This window comes from Sceloporus occidentalis, unplaced genomic scaffold (assembly GCF_023333645.1).
Source record: "Sceloporus occidentalis isolate IW3139 unplaced genomic scaffold, rSceOcc1.0.p SCAF_2, whole genome shotgun sequence".
Lineage (NCBI taxonomy): Eukaryota > Metazoa > Chordata > Lepidosauria > Squamata > Phrynosomatidae > Sceloporus > Sceloporus occidentalis.
The window spans coordinates 252,920,061-252,940,230 of record NW_028316982.1 but is presented as its reverse complement, the minus strand read 5'-3'; the positions used below and the strand labels follow the sequence as shown (position 1 = coordinate 252,940,230).

Genomic DNA, 20,170 nt, shown 5'->3' with positions numbered 1-20,170 from the left:
GAGTACAGACCTCTGCTGTATCTTATCTCCAAGTCCGTTCTATGCCAGTTCCATGCAGCTTTCTTTCTGTCTCTTTTCTGCTGCCTCTGATGGTACGAATTTTTCAAATATGTCCATTAATTGATTTTGCCAGTATTTTTGTCCATTTTTTTTCCAAATGGATGCATTAATGGCACACTGGAGAAATGTGCAGCATTTTTGAAAATTTTTCAGATGTGTGCAGGTTGCCAGATAAATTTATTTTCTCTCAACACATCTCAAGTCTAGAGATATACAGATCTCCATCTTCAAATTGTGTCCAGTTCCATGCTCAGTTCAGTAATATGGAACCAGATAAATCCACTAAAAAAACCCCAACCTCTCAGTTATGTGAATTACTCACACATTTCCTCTTCTCATGAAACTCTAGTTCTATGATGGCTGAGGCTAGAAGTGTACCAGAGAAGCCTCAGCAAACAAACTATGGGTCCCAGGATAGTTTGCAGAAATCCTTGACAGATGCAATTATGCAAAATCTAACTCCAATATTCCATACACTTTGTCTTTGTTTGGTAACAATTCATTGTTTTTGAAATACATTTCAATAAAGCAGGTTAAGGACAATAAGAACTTTTAAATTCAAATTAAGAACAACAACAAACAATTGTTCCATATTTGCATCCCATTCATTTTTGTTTTACTGATCTATTATTCCTCGTTTAAATTTGTCAGACACAAGCCAATTGAAGAACAAGACAATGCTAGTATCAGACAATACTCCTCCATGAAAGGCTTCTTCCTACCTTTTGACTTTCTCTCATAGAAACTTCTGCCTCGTGGTGGCACAGTGTCTGTGTACAAATTCTTGAGATCCTCTTGCCACGTATCTGGATTAAAATGCCTCAGCAGTTCCTCCACAGTATCAAATTCAGCAATGGTTTGATCCAAAGCTTCTGCTGTTAGCGTAGGGTCAGTCACTGATGAAGAGTGATAGGAAACGCCCTAAGAGTGACATACAGGGCAGTATGTTTTGAAAAACATGGGGAGAAAATGACAGAAATTTCAAAAGTACATTTTTCAGAGATGTTTCACAGAGTATATTCATGCAAAACGGATGGTGAGCATTGTTAAAAACAACACTTGTCTTTCCTGTATGTGTGTGTGTGTACATATCTATACTCCAGGTAGGAATTATATAGCTCTCCAGTTGTTGCTAGACTGCAGCTTCCAGCAGATGTAGCCAGCAATAGCCAGTGGTGAGGATTTCTAGAAGTTACAGCCCAGCAACATCTGGAGAGAATTCAGAGACATAGCCATTTAATCTGGACTATGCAAAGGGATCATGTGGAACATTTGAGACTGTATGATAGAAGTTGTACCATAAGCTTTCATAGACTTAACCTACTTCCTCAAATGCATGGGGTGAATGGAGTGTCACATTTAGTCTAGCTCCTCAGCAAAGTCCTGTCTGACACTGGAGATGCTATCAACAGCACTGCTGTTTCTTGCCTCACAGGAACACAAAATTCCACCAGCACAGGAAGGAAGTGTCACGGTGGGTAAGATATACCCTTGCCAATATTTTAACAATGTTTCCCCTTGCTCTGGACATCAGCTGATCTTTTCGCTACTTTATTATTCTTTTGTCATATAAAACCTTAACACATTACCTACCAAGACAGGACTGGTAACTGATTCCCAGTTGGCTTCAGATGCATCCTGAAGATCAAACTGAAATGTATGGAAACCAGAGAGAATAGCTGAAACACTACTGTACAAGTCTTTTCCTCACACATGTACACAGCCTAAACTATAACAACAACAAAGTTTATTGATTAGTCAACAGACCATATCAATGAAAAACAAAAAACAAAATACAAAATATCAGGGTATCAAAATACATACATAAAAAGTTAAAAACTTGATCACACCCGAGGCTCATATAAAATTAACTAGGAAGTTAAAACAAATAAAAATTGAATAAGAGCAGATTTAATAGGATAGGATACAGAATAAATGAAATAAAATAAAACCATCTAAAACAGGGTGAAGGAAATCAGTAAGAGTATTTAAATAAACTCATCACCATGGCATAGGACCCTGTTTTGTAAGATAAATCGATATCTCTGGCGAGCAGCTTTAACAATAAATTTTGCTACACATCGCACTAGATATAACTCCTCACCAGAAAGAAAATGGGACAATTTCACAATAGGATCCCAGTTGGTCATTCTAACTAAAAATGGTTGTAAGAAATGGGATCTCTCCTTATCATATAAACAACATTCAATCAGGATATGTATAATATCCTCTACAGCTGGAGCACCACAAATACATGTAGGCGGGTTACATACCGCCACTTGGGACGTCCTCAGGACGTCCCAGTTTAAAAAAGGGGCGTCTCTTCCAGACGCCCCTCTTCCTGTTACGGACTCTGTCCATAACAAATGGCGGCGGCCGTTCCACACGGCCGCCGCCATCTTGACGTAACGGATGCTGTGCGTCCGTGCGGCGTCATGAGCGCGACGCCAGAAGAAGCTCCATTTTGGAGCTTCTTTTTTGCTCCGTAAGGGAGCTGCGCGGTTTGGCTGTGGCGGCTCCCTTACAGAGCAAACAGCAGCGCCGGGAGACCGCCGCAAAGCAGCGGTTTGTAATGCCTCGTACTTTCATTTTTTTAATGCATTTCTCTTTTAATTGTATGTTATTTTACTGCTGTAATCCACTTGGATTCCCTGAGATAAAGTGGAATATATAATAATAATAATAATAATAATAATAATAATAATTATTATTATTATTAATGATAGGGTATTTTCTGAAACCATCCTGTTCTTACCATAGAATTCAACTGTTCAAATCTAGTTCTGGTGAAAGCTATTCTTTGACTCTGAGTTAATTGCAACCTAAGGTATTTTTCTAGGCTGAATACAGTTTTATTTTTAGCTAACTGGTTAGCTGGTTCAGCTATGTCTGATTGGACACTGATATCCCAGACCCTTTGTTTTAAGGATTCCTGAACTGTGTGCCCAACTGAAAGAAAATAAGGGAGGGGGGGAGCCTAGTTGGAACAGTAGTAGTGATAGTTGACATACCCAAAAATTTGAATGCCCAATAACTAGTTCTTCTTCTAAGCAGAGTTTAGGGAGTCGTCTTGTGTCCATTTTAAGAATCTTTAGCCAGTAGTTAAATGCCTTTATCGAAGCCTGGCCCTGAATTGAATGGGCCCCAAGTTCTGCTCTCACTGGTTGGGCTGGGGTGTTTTTATCTGTTCCAAGGATCCTCCTTAGGAAGCAGCTCTGTACCTTTTCCAAACGAGGTACTTTCAAGTGATCCCATAGTTCTGCACCATATGATAGAATGGGCAAAATTTTAGCTTTGTAAACTTTTAGGATAGGGGATACACTTGTAGGATGATTGTAATTTATCAATTTATAAAGTTGTCATGTTTCAAGAGGGAGGCCCTGGCTTACAGATGGGGAAGGGAAGGAGGGGGAAGATGACTGAAATGATAGAATAGCAGCTGGTCTCAGCTTAGCTGGGGGACAGAAAGGAGGTAGGGGTGTTAAACCAGCTGTCAAACGTGCTCAAAACGGAGGATATTTTGGAATTCCTCCCAGACAAAAGGTTGTAATGTAGGACATGTTCGGGAAAAGGAGGATGTCTGGTCCCCCTGACTTACATCTCTGTAAGTCACCAACAGGATGCCAGTAAAAGTGTGCTATTACTGAATGAAAAGAATGTGTCAGAATGTGACAGAAACACAGGACATCTGACTTGACAATCCTGTGATGTAAGTTTTTGTTTGAACGAGAAAAGTTAAATATTTACAGCACAATCTATGTGTATGTTTAACACGTAATTCCCTCTGAATTTCATGGGGTTTACTCCCAAGTATTGCAACAAACATAGCTACACAGAAGAAGGATTTTTCCAAGGTATCAATCATGCAGCCATGAGAAAGATGAACTTACTAGTCACTTCCTCTTCTGTAAAATCAAGGGAACTGGAAAATATATATATAAATCTTTCATAGCCTCCAACATTTCACAGATGAAACCCAGGATTCATGAGTGCTATCGAAGATGATGGGTTTGAAAGGCATTTTGTCTACTGTTACAGGGCTACCATATCCTCCAGCATTTCACAGATCTAAACTAGGGTATATGTGGCCAAGCAACATCAGAGTGTGGTCAGTTTGGCAAATGTTATTAATCAAGGGCGGGGGGGAAACACAAGCTAGGGAAGTCTGCATCAGTTTGCTTTGGCCCAAGCTTACTGGGAGGGACAATATTCAAACTCCTCTTGTCCTCTTTCCTCTCCTCCCTGTTGAGTAAACTGAGTAAAAAGTAAACTGAGTGCTTTGAACTTGGTATGCAGCAACTGAAGTAAGCTGAGGACAAAGGGAGAGTTTGGGAGTAAGGTAGACAAACTGGGACATTTTTAATGTGGCTGAAAAAGTGGTTCGAAGGATGATCAAGCAGGACTGTCCCTATCAAAACAAGACGGTGGGAAGATTATGTTCTTTTACCATAAATTGTTATAACAGTCAATTCATACAACTGAAAAACAGAAATCGGAAGCATAAAATGTACATAAAAAGAACAATAGTCAGTAGCAACATAAGCACAGATAATGGCGGGATACATACCGCCATTTAGTACGTCTTCTATACGTACTAGGGTTAGGAAGGGGCGGTGCTTCCGCACCCCCCTAACCCTAGTACGTATAGAATACGTACAAGATGGCGGCGCCCCTTCCACATGGGCGCCGCCATCTTTGCGTATCGGACGCTGAGCGTCCGTACGCGTCGCGCCGCTTGTGACGTAGCGAGCGCGCCCCTGGCGCCTCGCTACGTCGCAAATGCGATGAAAAAAGAAGCTCCATTTTGGAGCTTCTTTTTCGGTCCGCGCGGGAGTCGGGCCGTGTGAAGGCTCCGGCTCCCCCGCGGACCTACTGGCGGCGGCGGCAGAGCGCCGCAAAGTGGCGGTATGTACCCCGCCAATATAATGCATCTCAAGTGTGTGTGTGTGTGTGTGTGTCTGTGTGTGTGTGTGTGTGTGTGAAAGCTCTTCTCAGCTTTGGGGATGCTGTGCTAAAACCCACCAGTCCTTGAATATATTTATTATCAAAGTTGCATAATAGATATTTTATTTTTCTCAATATCATCCTCAGCTCTTTTTTCTTCAGTTCTTTCAGAGGAAAAATACAGCTTGCAATGTGAACATTTGCATTCAGGTTAGCAAAAACCTCCCTATAAATGAGACAAAACCCTTTTTTGGATGTTATTCCTTCATGTGTTCTAAATAATGTATAAAGTCAGAGTGGGGCTGAGTGTGCCCCCCTGTAATGTCTCTTTTCCAGGACTTGGAACAGTTAGGACTTTACCTCCCAGAATCCCCCAGTCAGATGCAAAAGGGAGAATAAAAATGAATGGAAATCCTGCTACAATTTTGGCAGGTTATTGGAGCTACCTCCCACCTCCAAACTGGGTACAACTATTTTTAAAACTATGAATCATACACTGATTCAAAAGAGGAAGCTCCAAATGAATCTATTTAGTTCTGTAGAAAAAGGGGACACCTGTCCAGTATTTCAAGTGGGTGGAAATGGTTAGGTGTTACCACCTGCTCTTGGCTTTTACATCATGCTCATTTTGTCTCAATGACATTACATTTCCTCTAGGAAAATGCACCATCCACTATTCACTGTAAAATGTTTTTGTTCCATGATCACTTAGCACAGCTGTAGTCACTTGGAGCCTCTGAAGGGTTTTCCAAACCAACCTAATCCTCTGTTTATATTACCAGCTCCAGTTCCTGCTTAGATGCTTGAAAACAATAAAACATTTTCTCAAATCGTTTAGCTCTACTCTGCTCATAACAGCTTTCATACATCTGAAACCATGCCTCACCTCAGCAGTATTACTATGCTATTTATTGTGTCCAAAGTGGTGGTGTTTTGCCAGTATTTAAAGTTCTGCTGTGGAACGTTGAAATGTGTCAGGCCTCTGGATTTTTTGGCAATGGTGTCTTATTAAAAATGTTAATTCTCTTTCTGTTTAAAATTGACTACACCAACATGGTATAATGCATGGAGTCTTCCATGAGAGCAGGATCTGAATCTCTGCTCAGCTATTGCATGACCTTGAGCAAGTCATACTCTCTCAGCCTAAGGAGACGGCAAAGGCAACCCTACCCCAACAAATCTTGCCAAGAAACTCCTATGATAGGTTCCCCTTAGGGTCACCATAAGTCAAAAATGACTTGAAGGCACACAACAACAGCAAGCCTTGTAAGTTCATGGTTTAGTTAAGAGTGGCAATACTGTACTGAGAGCAGGACCTTTGATCACAAGATTCACCAAATCAGTGTGCCTTCCTCCTTTGAATAAATCTGGCCAAGAAAACACTAGGTATAGAGTCACCAGAAATTGTTGTTGACTTGAAGGCCCAGTACAACAAAAATATTCTATGCCAGAGGGAGACATGAAACTCTCCAGATGTTGTTGGACTACAACTCCAAGCATGCCGCTTTGTTGTACGCTGCTTTGATTGTGGAAACAAAAAGTGGGATATAAATTAAATTTTTATTTATATTTCTTTATTTATGCCTTCATTGACTATACTGGTTGACTATATTGACTATACTGATTGATGGGGATTGAGGTCCAACAATATCTCAAGGGTAATCTGATTCCTGCCATATCATACAATCTGAATCCAACTGGCTACTTTGCCAGTTGTAAATAATGTTCTTGCATTAATGTGATTTATTGTCTGTCCTTTAAATGAAAAAGTTGTGTATTTCAGGAAAATTTGTTTTAGGGCAGGAAAAAACTGTATCTTATGGGAGGGAAACCCCATTTACTATGAAAATAAAACATGCAACTAAATCAAAACTTTTGTGCAAGAATCAAGGTATTTTGCACAAAATACATATTTTGTCCCCAAACTGTGAAGAAAAACTATGAACATTTTTGTGCAAATAAATTCTACCCAACTGAGAGCCCTTTCACACTACACATTGATAGCACAATGATTTCACTATAGCAGCCAAGGCGCCTTCCTATGGAATTCTTGGATTTGGAGTTTGGAATAATCAAACTACAAACCCCAAGAGTCCATACAGTAATCAGCCATGACAGTTAAAGTGGAATCATAGTGCTATAATTTTGTAGTGTGAAAGGGCCCCAAGTCCCAAAGTTTGAATAGTGTTTGAAAAGTGGGCAGAAAACATTGTATTCTCAGAAACCATTGTATTCTCATATGTAGGAATGAAATATGTGAGGATTTATACCATTAGTCCAACCTGAGCTTCAAACAGCCCAAAACCATAGAGACTGTGAGCTGTTAAAGAGCCTGGCTGCCACTATACATCACTAGCTATAATTCCATTATTGGTGATGACTATGTTAATAATAGTGTGAAATGATGTAGTGGATGCTTCCTGATCCATTCTGACATAGTCACTTGTTATAATAGGGAGAGAGAGCATGATATTCCAAACTCTTGTCAAAGAAACATGAAGGTTTTCAGCTGTAATTATAGTCAAGGTCAGTTTGCACTTGGTTTGTCTATTTATGAAAAGTGAAAGGTGTAAAGAGTGAGGAAAATGGTTTTAAGTAGCAGGTCTGTTTTGTCCAAACCTCTTTCTCCCTCCATGTGGGAGTACGGTGTCAATTCTGTGGCCTATTTATGCAACCATGAACAATTCCCACAGGTAATAATATGCTGCAGGCTATATTTCAGAAGAAGAAACTCACAAAACCAGCTTTGAGTTGCCTAAATAAACTGTATGAAATTCATGGGGATACCATAAATTGACAAGTGACCTGAAGGCACATATGCACATAATAAGAAATGGGAAAATATTCACCCATATCCACATAATAATTGACTCACACAATAATTTATCTGCGAGTTTAGGATTGGAAGGACACTGTTCTGAGTTTATGGGGGGAGTAAATGAAAAACATCAACAACCAAACTTTACTGCCTTTCATTGTGCTTGGCTATTTCACTTTCTTGTAGATGTTTGTACATTAGAGTGATTATGATGATGTGTATTATAAACTGGTATTTCAAAGCAAATGAGGTAAGATGTGAGAGCTCAGAGGGATGGAGAGGCTTCACAAAGGAAGGAGACATGCTGGATTCCAAGGAAACATCTTTTTTGAATTGCAAATGGACATTAAATTTCCTTGACTTTGAAAATTTCCTAGTGACTGCATGGCCAAAAGGGGGATGTGGAGCCTGCAGATAGCCCTCCCTACCATCTGAACTAAGACCAGAAACAGAAAATGCAGGCCTTAAACTAACATCTTCAATTTTTTTCTCCTGTTTGCCTGATGAAGAAGCCAGTGTGACTTTGAAAGCTTGCGACATGTAATTGTACATTTGGTTGGTCCAATAAAGGTATCATTGTTTTGATGTTATTGGATGTAGCCATAAAGTTATATATAAAGATGCTTGTAACTGCAAGACTGGACTTCTGTAATGCACTTTGGGCTACCTCCGTACCAACTCTGGAAACTTCAATTAGTGCAAAACATGGCAGTCAGATGGGTTACTGGTACATCTAGCCTTCTCCCATATAATCAGCCCCACACACTGATGTTGACAAGTTAGATAATTTCCAGAGGAGAGCAACCAAAATGGTGACGGGCCTGAAAACTATGCCTTATGAAAGGCCTGCCTCCTCCTGTAAACCTCTCACTGAAATGACTGGATTAGCTTTGGCCCCCTTAGCTGAAATCATTGCCTAATCTAAGGAGTTTATCACATTGTTTCTTAAACCGCCTCACCTCTAACTGTCTTAAATCTTAAATTGGGTGGCATCCTGATATTATCAGATAGATTTGGCCATCTACTGTATATACTCAACTATAAGTTGAAAAATGTATCCCCCAAAATGAACTCCAAAATCATGGGTAGACTTATGTAAGGGTCAATGAGTTAATGCTAATAAATTTTGTGAAAGAAGAAGTGCCCACCTTTCTCTGTAGCCTTGTAACGGCTCCCTGTTTGAAGCCCCGGTGCCCACTCTCCTCCTCTCTCCCTGTGTATGTCTGTTTCCCAGGCTCTCAGCCTTCCTGTGGAGCCAGACCTAACAAGCTGCTGCTGAGAGAAGGAACACACAGAAAGTATGCCCAGGCTTGTACCCCGTTTTGCCTGGAAGTCCTGGGGGTGAGAAGGATTGAGAGAGAAAGCCCTGTCCTCTATTTCTGCAAGCTATGAGCCTTGGGAGTCCTGGGGGTGAGAAGGAGAGAGAGAGAAAGCCCTGTCCTCTATTTCTGCAAGCTATGAGCCTTGGAAGTCCTGGGGGTGAAAAGCAGAGAGAGAGAAAGGCCTGTATTTCTGCAAGCCCTGAACCTTGGAGTCCTGGGGGTAACAAGCTGAGAGACAGTGGGGTCTGTCCTCCTTTTCGCAAGCCATGTGCCTTGGAGATGCTTTTGGTAAGGAGAAGTGTGTGTGTGTGTGTGTGTGTGCACATGTGCGCTGAGGTTTGTTTCCCCTTTTCCATGCTGAGACTGATGCTTGGTAGAGGTCCAGAGAGTGAGATATAGGGAGGGAAGTGGTGCTTTGTCCCCCCCACCCCTTTAGATCTTTTGTAACATCCTCCAGTGTTTGCCCCTCAACTTATCCACGGGTCATATCAAAATCCATTATTTTGGATCCAAAAACTGCCCTCGACTTATACATGAGGTTGAGTTATACATGAGTATATACGGTAATCTGCTCTCCAGGTACATCCTGGGTCCATTCCTACTTCCAGGATGGCTCGGCTGGCCATTTTCTTACATCAGAAAAGTCCCGGATCCAAAAAGAGCCAGCAGATGCCCTCCTGGAAGTGGGGATGGACCTAGGAAGCATCTAGGTGGCAGATTAGGCAACCAAATCCATCTGATAACATAAGGGTGCTACCCGATTAAGCTGGCTAGAGATAAACCGGTTTTACAAACGATACAATAAGTTCCTAAACGTCATTCCTATTTTTTTTAAATACTCTTTCATATCTTCAGAATCCAGGATTTTGGTCAGAGCATCTCATTAAGTCATTCTCTTTCTCAATGTCCTTGTATTAGCAATGAGACCTTGGGTAGCCTATCCTCCTTGACTTGCGCTGTTGCAGCCAGGAGTGTTTTCCAGTTTCTCACAAACCCAATGGGACCAAGGAGATGTAACTTCTGACCACTTTATTTAACCACATTGTGGTATCTGCAAACCACAATGTGGTTAAATAAATAATTTTTAAAATGAATCTTTCTTCTTCTTCTCATCATCATCATCATCATCATCATCATCATTTATTTGTATAGCACTGTAAGGTTTATATGGTACTTTACATAATCATCAAGCAAATACAAATAAAAGAACCTGCCTATGGCATGCAATTTAAAACCAGAAGCAGCAGATTTAGAAAATAACAACTTATAATTAAAAATAGCTCTAAAACAACAGACTATAAAAACAATACATACATAAAACACACTTATCTAACTATCAGAGTCAGCCTGTAAGCTGTAAGCTTCCCTAAACAAAATTGTTTTTAATTCTGACTTAAAAGTACTTAAAGAAGTAATCATCTGCAAATGCTTAGGAATCACATTCCAAGAGTGAAGGGTGGCAAGAGAGAAGGGGTGCATCCAAGCAGGGGATCTGTGGGCTGTCACAAGCCATGTTCCTGCCACAGGTGAAGACAGTGTCACTTCTCACATTCCAATATTCAGTTGATTGGAGTGCCAGCTGAATAGTGGCAATGAGCTAGCCACTGTCTTCCTCCACATCTGAGGACAGAAGTCCTGTTTACATTAAGAGGGAAGGCCATTGCTCTGTCCTTCAATGCAGAGCAATGGTCTGGGGGCTCAGTAGGAACAGGGACTCCTGATGTTGCCTACAGTCCCATTAATTCTCTTTCATCCCAATTTTTTAGGTTCTTTTAAAATGTCCTAGTTTCTCCCTCTTCCTTCCACTTTATCACTTTGTCTACTGTTTCCTTTAATTGGTGCAATGTGACCAGCATGCATTCAATTAATTCAGCAGAAGGAAGAAGAGAAGAGGGGGTCCAACTCAGTAGGTGAAGGCAAAAGCAAAGTGCAGGACAATTGTTCTGGCTTGTGTGTTCTTCCTTGTTAATAGCTTTTGCCATCTTGACCACACTCTGATGTTGCTTGATCACACACACCCTGGTTTTTATCTGTGAGAATACCAGGTGCTTTAGGCTATATTTCAGAGGAAGGAACTGGCAAATCCATCTCTGACGATACCTTACTTAAGAAAACCCTGTGAAATTCATGGGGTTGTCCTGGTGGTACAGAAATTAAATGGTGGTATTGCAGCCACAACATTGTGAATTCGATCACACAGTGCTCCAGGTTGACTCAGCCTTCCATCCTTTTGTAGGTTGGTAAAATGAGTTCCCAGCTTGTTAGGAGCAATTGGCTTACACATTGTAAACCACTTAGAGAGTGCTTAGTTAATAATAATAATAATAATAATAATAATAATAATAATAATAATAGGTTTTATTTATATACCGCCCAATCACTGGGAATCCGAGCGGTTTACAATAGAGGGGGTAACAGACAGTTCCCTGCCCACAGGCTTACAATCTAAAAGACACGACACAAAAGGAGAAGAGAATGGTGAGGGGGGAGGGAATCAGGTCCAGCATTCTTCTCTCCCTCTGAGGCCTGGACCAAGGCAGATGGACCGGAGGGAGGGCTCTTCTTCTTCAGGCTAGCCCCTGATGGAACTGGGCCAGCCTACTCTCTCCCTCAGAGGCCGAAAGATGACAGTTGGGGAGGGAGGAGCCTCTTTCTTCAGGCTAGTTCACTGTGAAGCAGTAAAGAAATGTAAAGTGCTAAGCGCTATAAGTTGCTGGGTGACTGGAAGCCACAAACACACATGGCCATCTGCCACAACAAGCAGTTTCTTCATCCTACCTAATGGTAGAGCCAGGCTGGTCTTCATCTGCCTCTCACTTTGCCTTTGTAAATCATATCCTCCTGGTTTTGCTTTTTACAGGGAAAGCAAATGCCACACATTGACACTGTAACTCTCTACCCTTTGTATTACACCCATTCCCAGAACCCAGGCCCTGCAAGTTTAATTTCATTCTCCCAATGCAGAATACAGTGCCCTTGAGAGAATTTTGGTGAACTTCTGTCATGCTGACTGACAGTTTTTAGAGTCAGCTTCCTTGGTAATATAAGAACATGCCTTGAGTGAAATTGCAAAATGAGCAAGTGGATGCTTCAGCAGACACTCCTGTGTCCAGCAGAGCAGAAAAAAACAGTCCTTCAGAATTAACAGGAGGTTAATGACTGTGTATCAGAGAGGTAAAATGGTCATTCCCTAGTTATTCCTCCCTTGATGCGACATTGAGGGATGACATTTTAAAACTGCTCTGTAAATAAGGGCGACGTAGGCTATTTTTCTTTTAAGTGTTTCTGAAGCAATATAACACACACTTTCCACTATTCTGCTTATATTGGGGGGAGAGGAGGGAAAAAGATGTTTAATTGGACCATGGAATATATCTCTGTGTTAGGAAAAGATACCTCTAAAAATGGAGAACATTTCTTTAAAAACTTTCTGTCCTAGATAATATTATTATAGATTTTCTATTATCTTAATAATCATATGTGAACTTTAATGGATGGGCTATAAGTATGTTAAATAGTGTGCAATGTACAATAGGTTCACTTGAAATAATGCAGTTTGATGCTGCTTTAACTGCCTTGGCTCAATGTTATAGAATTATGGAAATTGTCATTTTGTGAGCTATTTAGTCTTCTCTGTCAGAGAGCTATAGTGCCATTTTTTTTTTTTTTTTGGAATTGTATGTGTTTTATCGGGATGTGTTTTATGATGTTTTAACTTGGTATGTTTTTATATTGTATATTGTATTTCTACACGTATGTTGTAACCCGCTTTGATCTCTGGAAAAGCGGGCTAGAAATAAACAATATTATTATTATTATTATTATTATTATTATTATTACAAATGTCATATCACAGAATTTCATATCACTGAGCCATGGCAGTTAAAGGGGTTTTTCAGATGGTGAAAATAATCCAGGATAAATCCAGGCTGAATCTCCTTTGTTCACATGCATCCTGAAAGCACCCAATTAAGTTTTTTTTCTTCAGGGGGCTGCCAAAAATCCTACTTAGCCCAGGATAATCGATACTGGGTTTTTTTCTGAGTTTTTTTAAAAAAAGATTTGCATCATTGTCAGTGTGAATAACTAATGTGAATAGAACAGGGATTAAACTCTGCATGCCTTTGACTCCATGTTCATTTTATTGCTGGCATGTGTGAGCAACTGAATTTGTAGAGATGCACAAAGATGTGGTTCCATAGTGTGAATGACAAACCTGGAATGCATGAGTGAGGTTATTTGCATCATTGTGCTAAAAAAGAACAACTTAATGACCTCAAAGTGGTGTCAACCTGGGCTACTTCTGCAATGCGGATGCGACCAGAGAGAGAGAATGCAATCCCAGACAAGTTTACCTAAAAGTAAATTTCACTGACTTTAATAAGATTTACACAGAGGCAAGTTAGGACTGCAGCATTTTCCATCTGAAATACTGAGTATTTAAATATGCAGATTTCAGTGGCCCTAAGGGGAGGTCCCCCCTCCCCAAAATGGTAGGGAGAGGTGTCACCCCTGCTTAGTCCATGAGTGATCACTGTAAAATTAAAATAAAATGACCAATTTGGCTGGGATATCTGCTATGCACCTATGCTAGTTCAATAATGTTTCTGATTCTCCAAAGAAAGCTTTTTTTCTTGCTGAAAAGGGGAGTGGACTGATTTTCCTTCCAGTTCAACAATTTACTGGTCTGAAAGGCCTCCATAAAGGAGCTTATCAAACAGCTTTTAAAATTGACGTACCACTCCTGAACTGAAATCTAATTCGGGCTGCATCTGGATCCTATTGCATGGATTTTTGCCACTGACGCTGCCGGGCGGGTGCAGCCCCTGTAACTTCCAGATAGAATCTGAGTTCAGCCGGCTGATTTGCAAAGCTGGGAGCTTTTAAAAGCTGTGTGATAAGCCCCATACTCTTTTTAAAAAATTACTAAAATTTCAATAAACAACAATAGGGGAAAAGACATCTAACCAATAAGATAACAAATTATCAATCAGTATAGTACTTTGCAACATAATGAAAAAAAACAAGACTAATTGGAAAAGACAATACTACTAGGAAAGATGGAAGGAAGTAGAAAGAGGGGAAGACCACATTCTAGATGGATGGACTCTGTTCAGGAGGTCATGGGTATAAATTTTCAGGACCTAAGAAGAGTATGGGGAGTCTTGGAGATGTCTCATCCACAGGTTCATGATGAGTCAGGGATGACTCAAAGCCGGTTAAAAATGAACAACAACAAATATTAATTAAAAACAGTTTACAACAAACCTTATTATTAACTATGATATCTAAATATCATACAGGATATCTTTCTATAAATCTTGATGCTATGAAGGGGTTGAGAGTTTTTGCAAGTGGGCATTAAAATATTCCATGTATTCTTTAATATACATATATATTAAACCAAAAGTAAAATTTTGAGCACTGTGGGAATTTTGTCTTATATTTCAGCAGTTAGCCATACATGATCTAAAGGGTATGCCTTTTCAAAGATATCTTTTTTCCTGATCCAAGACTGGAGGGCTTTTGTGATGGATGCTTCCTCTGCTATCTTCTTGTAATCTGACATGAAACATGAAGTCAAGGTTGTGTTCTTGCACAGAACACTGGATAAGGGCAGGGCAGGGAGATGTCCTTTGGAGTCCAATGCTCCAAATGTTCTCTAGGGCTCCTTTGCTGGGCCCTTTATTTTCTCTGTTGTTTTTGTTTTATGTCTAGTATTGCTTGATAGATCAATTGTATTTTAATCAAATACAGTTTTTTGGGTGGGGGAAGGGATAGATTTAAGTTGTTTTAATGCATCTTTGGTCTTTAATGCAGTTGGCTGCCCTCATGGAACTATGTGTGCAAAAAGGTCACTTGAAGTTGATTAGAGATGGCCAGTAGCATCATTAGGGGGGTGCAGGGGGTGGTGACATCTCAAAAGAGGGGGGGTGACACCCGGTCAATTCCCGGCCCTCCCCGGGTCCTAGGGGCTCCTCCTTGGCTTTTCCAGGGACACGTGGGGCATTTCCTGCCCTCCCCGGGTCTTGGGGGTTCTTCTCCAGCCCTTATGGGGAGGGTGCAGCTGCTTCATGGGGGAGTGCATGGAAATTCCAGCTGAGCAAGCACTCTGGTGTGCACTGGAAGTCCCACCCCCCGCCATGACTGACCGCAACATGTGACAACAACCCTAGAAATGTCACTGGGGATGGATAGGCAAAATGTCACTCTTTAGATTTTGTTGCAGAAGTGCAACTACCACTAGCCTTAGAAAGCATAAACAATGGTGAGGAATGCTGGGAGTTGCATTTCATCAATAAGTAAATGAAAAATGTTGGCAGAAGGGCTGGAGGGGAACTGGGGCTCCACTTTCAAAGACCTTTTGCATCTTACCTCTAACACTTCAGTGTGGCACCTGAATGCACTTCATTGCAAATGCATTGTAGGTGAAGATAGCAAACAGAGTCCCATTTAAGCTTTCCCCCATCTGCTGCTTCCTTCCAGATGTGGTGGATTGCACCTCCCATAATTTTCAGCCAGCCAGCCAGCTTGTTGGAGATAACAGAAGTTGTGGGACAACACATCTAGAGAGCACCAGATTGAAGATGGTGGCTGTATAGGAATATTCCCAACAAAAGTGCCAGGCCAGAACAAATTTTGCCTCTGGAGACTTGGGCAAGTCACTTCTCTAAGCTTCAGAGGAAGGCAAAGGCAAACCCTCTCTGAACAAATCTTGCAAAGAAACCCCCATGATATGTCCTTTGAGTCGCCATAGGTCAGAAATGACTTGAAGGCACACAACAACAGGAAGAAACTTTAACTTAATTTTATTTGAAGTTCATTGATTTTTTTTCTGTTAAGTTTAGAGTGTTTTGTTTTTCAGTAACACAACAGAGTAAAATGGACAAAAAAGGGAAAATATTTCTTTATGGAAAGCATTGCTCTTTTAAAAAACAATCTATAAATGTTCTAACATAATAATAACAGTGGCAAATATTGAGAGTCCCCCATCATTTCTAAAGGTTAGAAGGCTGATCTACTGCCAGATTTCTTTGTTTACTGAAGAGATAAAAAAAATGCTGATTAAGTGTAAAGAGCAAAGCGCACTGCTTATTTGGATTGTTTTAACCTGACCTCAGCTTGATAGTCAGAAGAAAACTAGAAGAGGGAGTTTTCCTCCTTCTCATTGATTCTTTAATATCAGTTACTTATGCCTTCACAAAAAGGTCTTTAAAGGACAACAGGATTTTTTAAAGTGTCTATTCTTTCTGGAGTTTCTAGTTCAATGTAGAAGCAGATAATATAGAGAGCTATTTCAAGTTTCACAAAGATATTTTAGCACTAGGAAGAAAATTTGGTAAGGATTCAGTCTTACACTCAATTATCAGCTAGTAAGCTTCATTGGTCTTACTGGACGTATTTCTGAGTAGACATGTCTTAGATTGTGCTATTAAGCTTCAAAGGCCTCCTCTTGATGTTCCTGAAATACAATCTGCAAGAAAAGCACTTTTCGTTTGGATCATGTACCTCTCTCTCACTCCTCCTACATGATACACCTCTGAATAACCCAAAATGTACTGGTAGGTGGTGGTGTTAGAAATAAGCACGAAGAAGCTGTCAAGTCTGCATGAAAGATCATGTCTGTGGTGGAAAATTGAGGCCCCAAGGGGATTTGTCATAAAGAAGGCATGAGTGATGGAGTGGTCTCAGAGGTTTAGAGGTGGTTGGTACCTTCTATGTAAGTGTAAGTGTTCAGAATTTTAGGTTGAATTTTAAATAAGCTATCCAAGCAGCTAAACCCAGTCCCCAAAATAGGTTCAGTACCCTGGATAGCTCCTTTAAAATGTAACCTCAAACCAAGGGCAGATTCAGTATTGTCATGGGAGCCGCCACTGCCACTGTAGAAGACCCAGGCAGGCAGGCAGTTAACCTGGAAAGTCTATAGTAGGCACAAATAACAACAGCAGCAACAACAACAACAGCAACACATTTTATTTATATTTCCCACCTCTCCCTGTGGATTGAGGCGATATTACAGCAAAAAAATTAACAATACAAAATGCAAATACAATGTTATCTTAAAATACAAACAATACAATGGTCAGCAATACTATTACCAATCATTAAAATATCCAATCATTGTCTGTTCCCATACTATTGAGTTGGAAGATGGAGCATCTCTGAGCAACTCAGGCTGAAAAGCTAGGACAGAGTTTAGAAGATTTATAGTGCCTGATGGAAACTGATAGATCAGCCCCTTATGTCACTTGACTTCTGTGAAACCAACACCTGAAATACCCCTGTGGGCATTTGTGTAGTAGCAGCACAGAGGAAACCTGCAGCTCCCTTCCTCGACTCTACTACCAAATCTGGCCAGTTATTATTTTGGAACCAAATATACAGTGCCTGTTCTGGTATCAGAGGCTGGAATGGAAGAAATATTCATTGTTCATGTTTCATCTTTGGAGGTTTTTAAACAGAAGGTAGATGACCATCTGTCACGAGTGCTTTGATTGTATCTTCCTTGTTGGACTGCATGACCCTTGTGGTCTCCTCCAACTCTATGATTCTATAATTTCCAATTTGAGAAAGGGAAGAACAGAGGCAATCACAAGGCTGCAATAAGACTCTTCACCCTTTGGTAAGTATTTGTCTGTGCAGAAATATAAAATATTTTTTTTCTGGGCAAAAAACAAAATAAATAAAATAAGTTTTCTGTACTGGGAAATCATGTGTAGGAAAATTTTGCACTGAAAAGATTAATACTTCCTCAAACACAAATAGTGATCAGGAACTGTCATACCCTCCAACTGTCCTGATTTGACAGAGAAAGTCTTGACTAATCCTCTGCCATCCCACTTTTCAGCAACTTTTTAAAATGCCCAAGTTTCTCTCTCCTTCTCATACTTTCTTCCTTTGTCCTTATCTTACACGAACTTCTGCAAACTGAATTCAAAGTGCAGAAGTAGTTTGCATTAAATTAACTCAGCAGGGGAACAGGGGAGGAGAAAGATGAATCTTGCCCTTCCCAGTAGGCTGAGGAAAAAACAAACTGCTTCAGCCTCTCCTAACATGTGATTTCTTCCTCATTAATAAGCGTTGCCACTTTGATCACACTCAGATGATGCTTAGCCATATATGCCCTGTTTTGATTTGTAAGATGCCAGGGGGCATGGTAGCAGCAGCAGTGGCTCCTTCCAGACCTTAAAAGCTGCTGTGGAGAGATTAGGACAGTGATGAAAGGGCTACTATATAGATCCCAGAGCCTGCTAAAAACTGCCATCTTGACTAGACGCTGATGTTGCTTGGCCATAAATGCATTAGTTTTCAACTGTAAAAAGTTGGAAAGGATAAACTGCGCAGAAATTCTCATGTTCTTGTCCAGTGAGAAGAATATCATATTCTTTTCTGCAAAGGACATGAAGACCTACATTCCTTCTGAATTCCCTGACATATAGGGAGAAACTCTTTTCCCTTCGGGTGGATGAAGTTCTGAATCAAAAGCAGAGCCAGATCCCATGCAGACCTACTCTCTCATACACCTGGGTTTAGAGAAAACATACTGAGCCACTTACTTTATGTGTTCTTTGATAAGAGAAGTGCTACATAAGCTTTGACAGAAGAAGCAAAATATTTGTATATTTGCTGGGTTTTGCATATCAGAGCATTGGCTGCATGGATAAGCCTTTCCCTTTAATCTCTTTCTAAATGCGTTTGGCAAATGTGGCTGAGCCAAACCTGAGATGGCATGACAAGCTCCAGGAACTGTATCACAAAGACAAAAATTGATGGTTTTATTTTTGGACAGATCTGAAGGAGAGAAATCACCCCCAACAGGACTGGAACACCTGATTATCCACTGTCCTACTGTCCTTGTGTTACTGTCAGTGTGGCAAACCCATTTTGTATTCAATGAGAGAAAGTGGCTCCTAGGAAATTATTGCTTATTGATTCTACTGATTTAAAAAGTTCCTTGTTTGAGCCACAATTCTCATTGGCCATGTTTAGGGATTGCAAGAGTCATGGCTGAATGAAGCAATGCTTTGATGCTCTGATCTTTCTGTCCTTGCTTAAGAAAAACAAACCAAGGAGCTCTTGGGCAGTGATCTATAATATAGATCCATCATACAGGATCTTTATGAAGCTGATTTACTCTGAATTGTGGCAGGACCTTTGTCCTGCGTGACACAGGGACAGGCAATTTTCACATTTCCTTTACTGTGGTTTCATTTGAACCCACATTTGTGTAGGTTTGCAGTCCTGTAAAAAATCATTAAAAAGAGTTTAAACAAAAACTCTTAAACATTTTTGTTTATATGTTTCCTACCATGTACACACTGCTCTTTTCTTGGTATGAACACTTTTTGCAAGGATCAAGCCTCCAAATAATGCACTTTTGAAAAGAATTTTCCCTGCATATACACTATTGCATACACTTTATCCTAATGTACACATTTTTGTATGAATCTTAAAAACCTGTGAAATAGGTCTCAAAAAGAAAGGATTTTAGCATGCTAGATGGTCCAGTTCAATCACAAGTTGGGTGTGTGTGTGTGTGTTTTGTTGGTTTGTTTTTTAAAAAATGGACCTGAAAATAATTTTCATATATTCTGAACTTTACAGGATGTAAAGTTGGAGGCTATCAAAACATAGTCCTCTGTTTGAATGCCAAGTGCAAGTCCTGAAGTTGCCATCAAAAGCCAGCAACTGGATATTCACCATGCCCAAAACAAGAAAGAGAGACAGAGAGAATGAGAGCATCAGCAGTAAGGGAAGTCAAAAGAAGAGAAAGTACATACAGTGGAACCTTGTTATACACTGGAGTTTGGTTCCAAGATCCCCCGTGTATAATAAAATCCGTGTATGCTCAAGTCCCATTCAATATAATGACAAAGCAAAATGGTGTCCCTTATAAAAAATGGGAAATCAAGGTTTGATATTTGAAATTTATACTTTTTTTGAACATTTTCAAATCGTGTATGCTTGAATCTGTGTATAAAAAAATCCGTGTATAAGAAGGGCCAACTGTACTAATTTATATAGA

General features: G+C 40.2%; 1 protein-coding gene across 2 annotated transcripts in view; it reads right to left on the bottom strand.

Moving 5' to 3' along the window:
• Window positions 1–20,170, bottom strand: part of LOC149319999 (platelet-derived growth factor D-like) — a 217,453-nt gene that overhangs the window by 37,354 nt on the left and 159,929 nt on the right. For both annotated transcript variants that reach the window (XM_089512745.1, XM_089512746.1), the window contains exons 4-5: window positions 1,654–1,710; window positions 783–981 (exon numbers count right to left, since the gene is read on the bottom strand). In XM_089512745.1, the coding sequence (XP_089368871.1) occupies window positions 783–981; window positions 1,654–1,710 (256 nt within the window). The remainder of the gene's footprint in view (window positions 1–782; window positions 982–1,653; window positions 1,711–20,170) is intronic.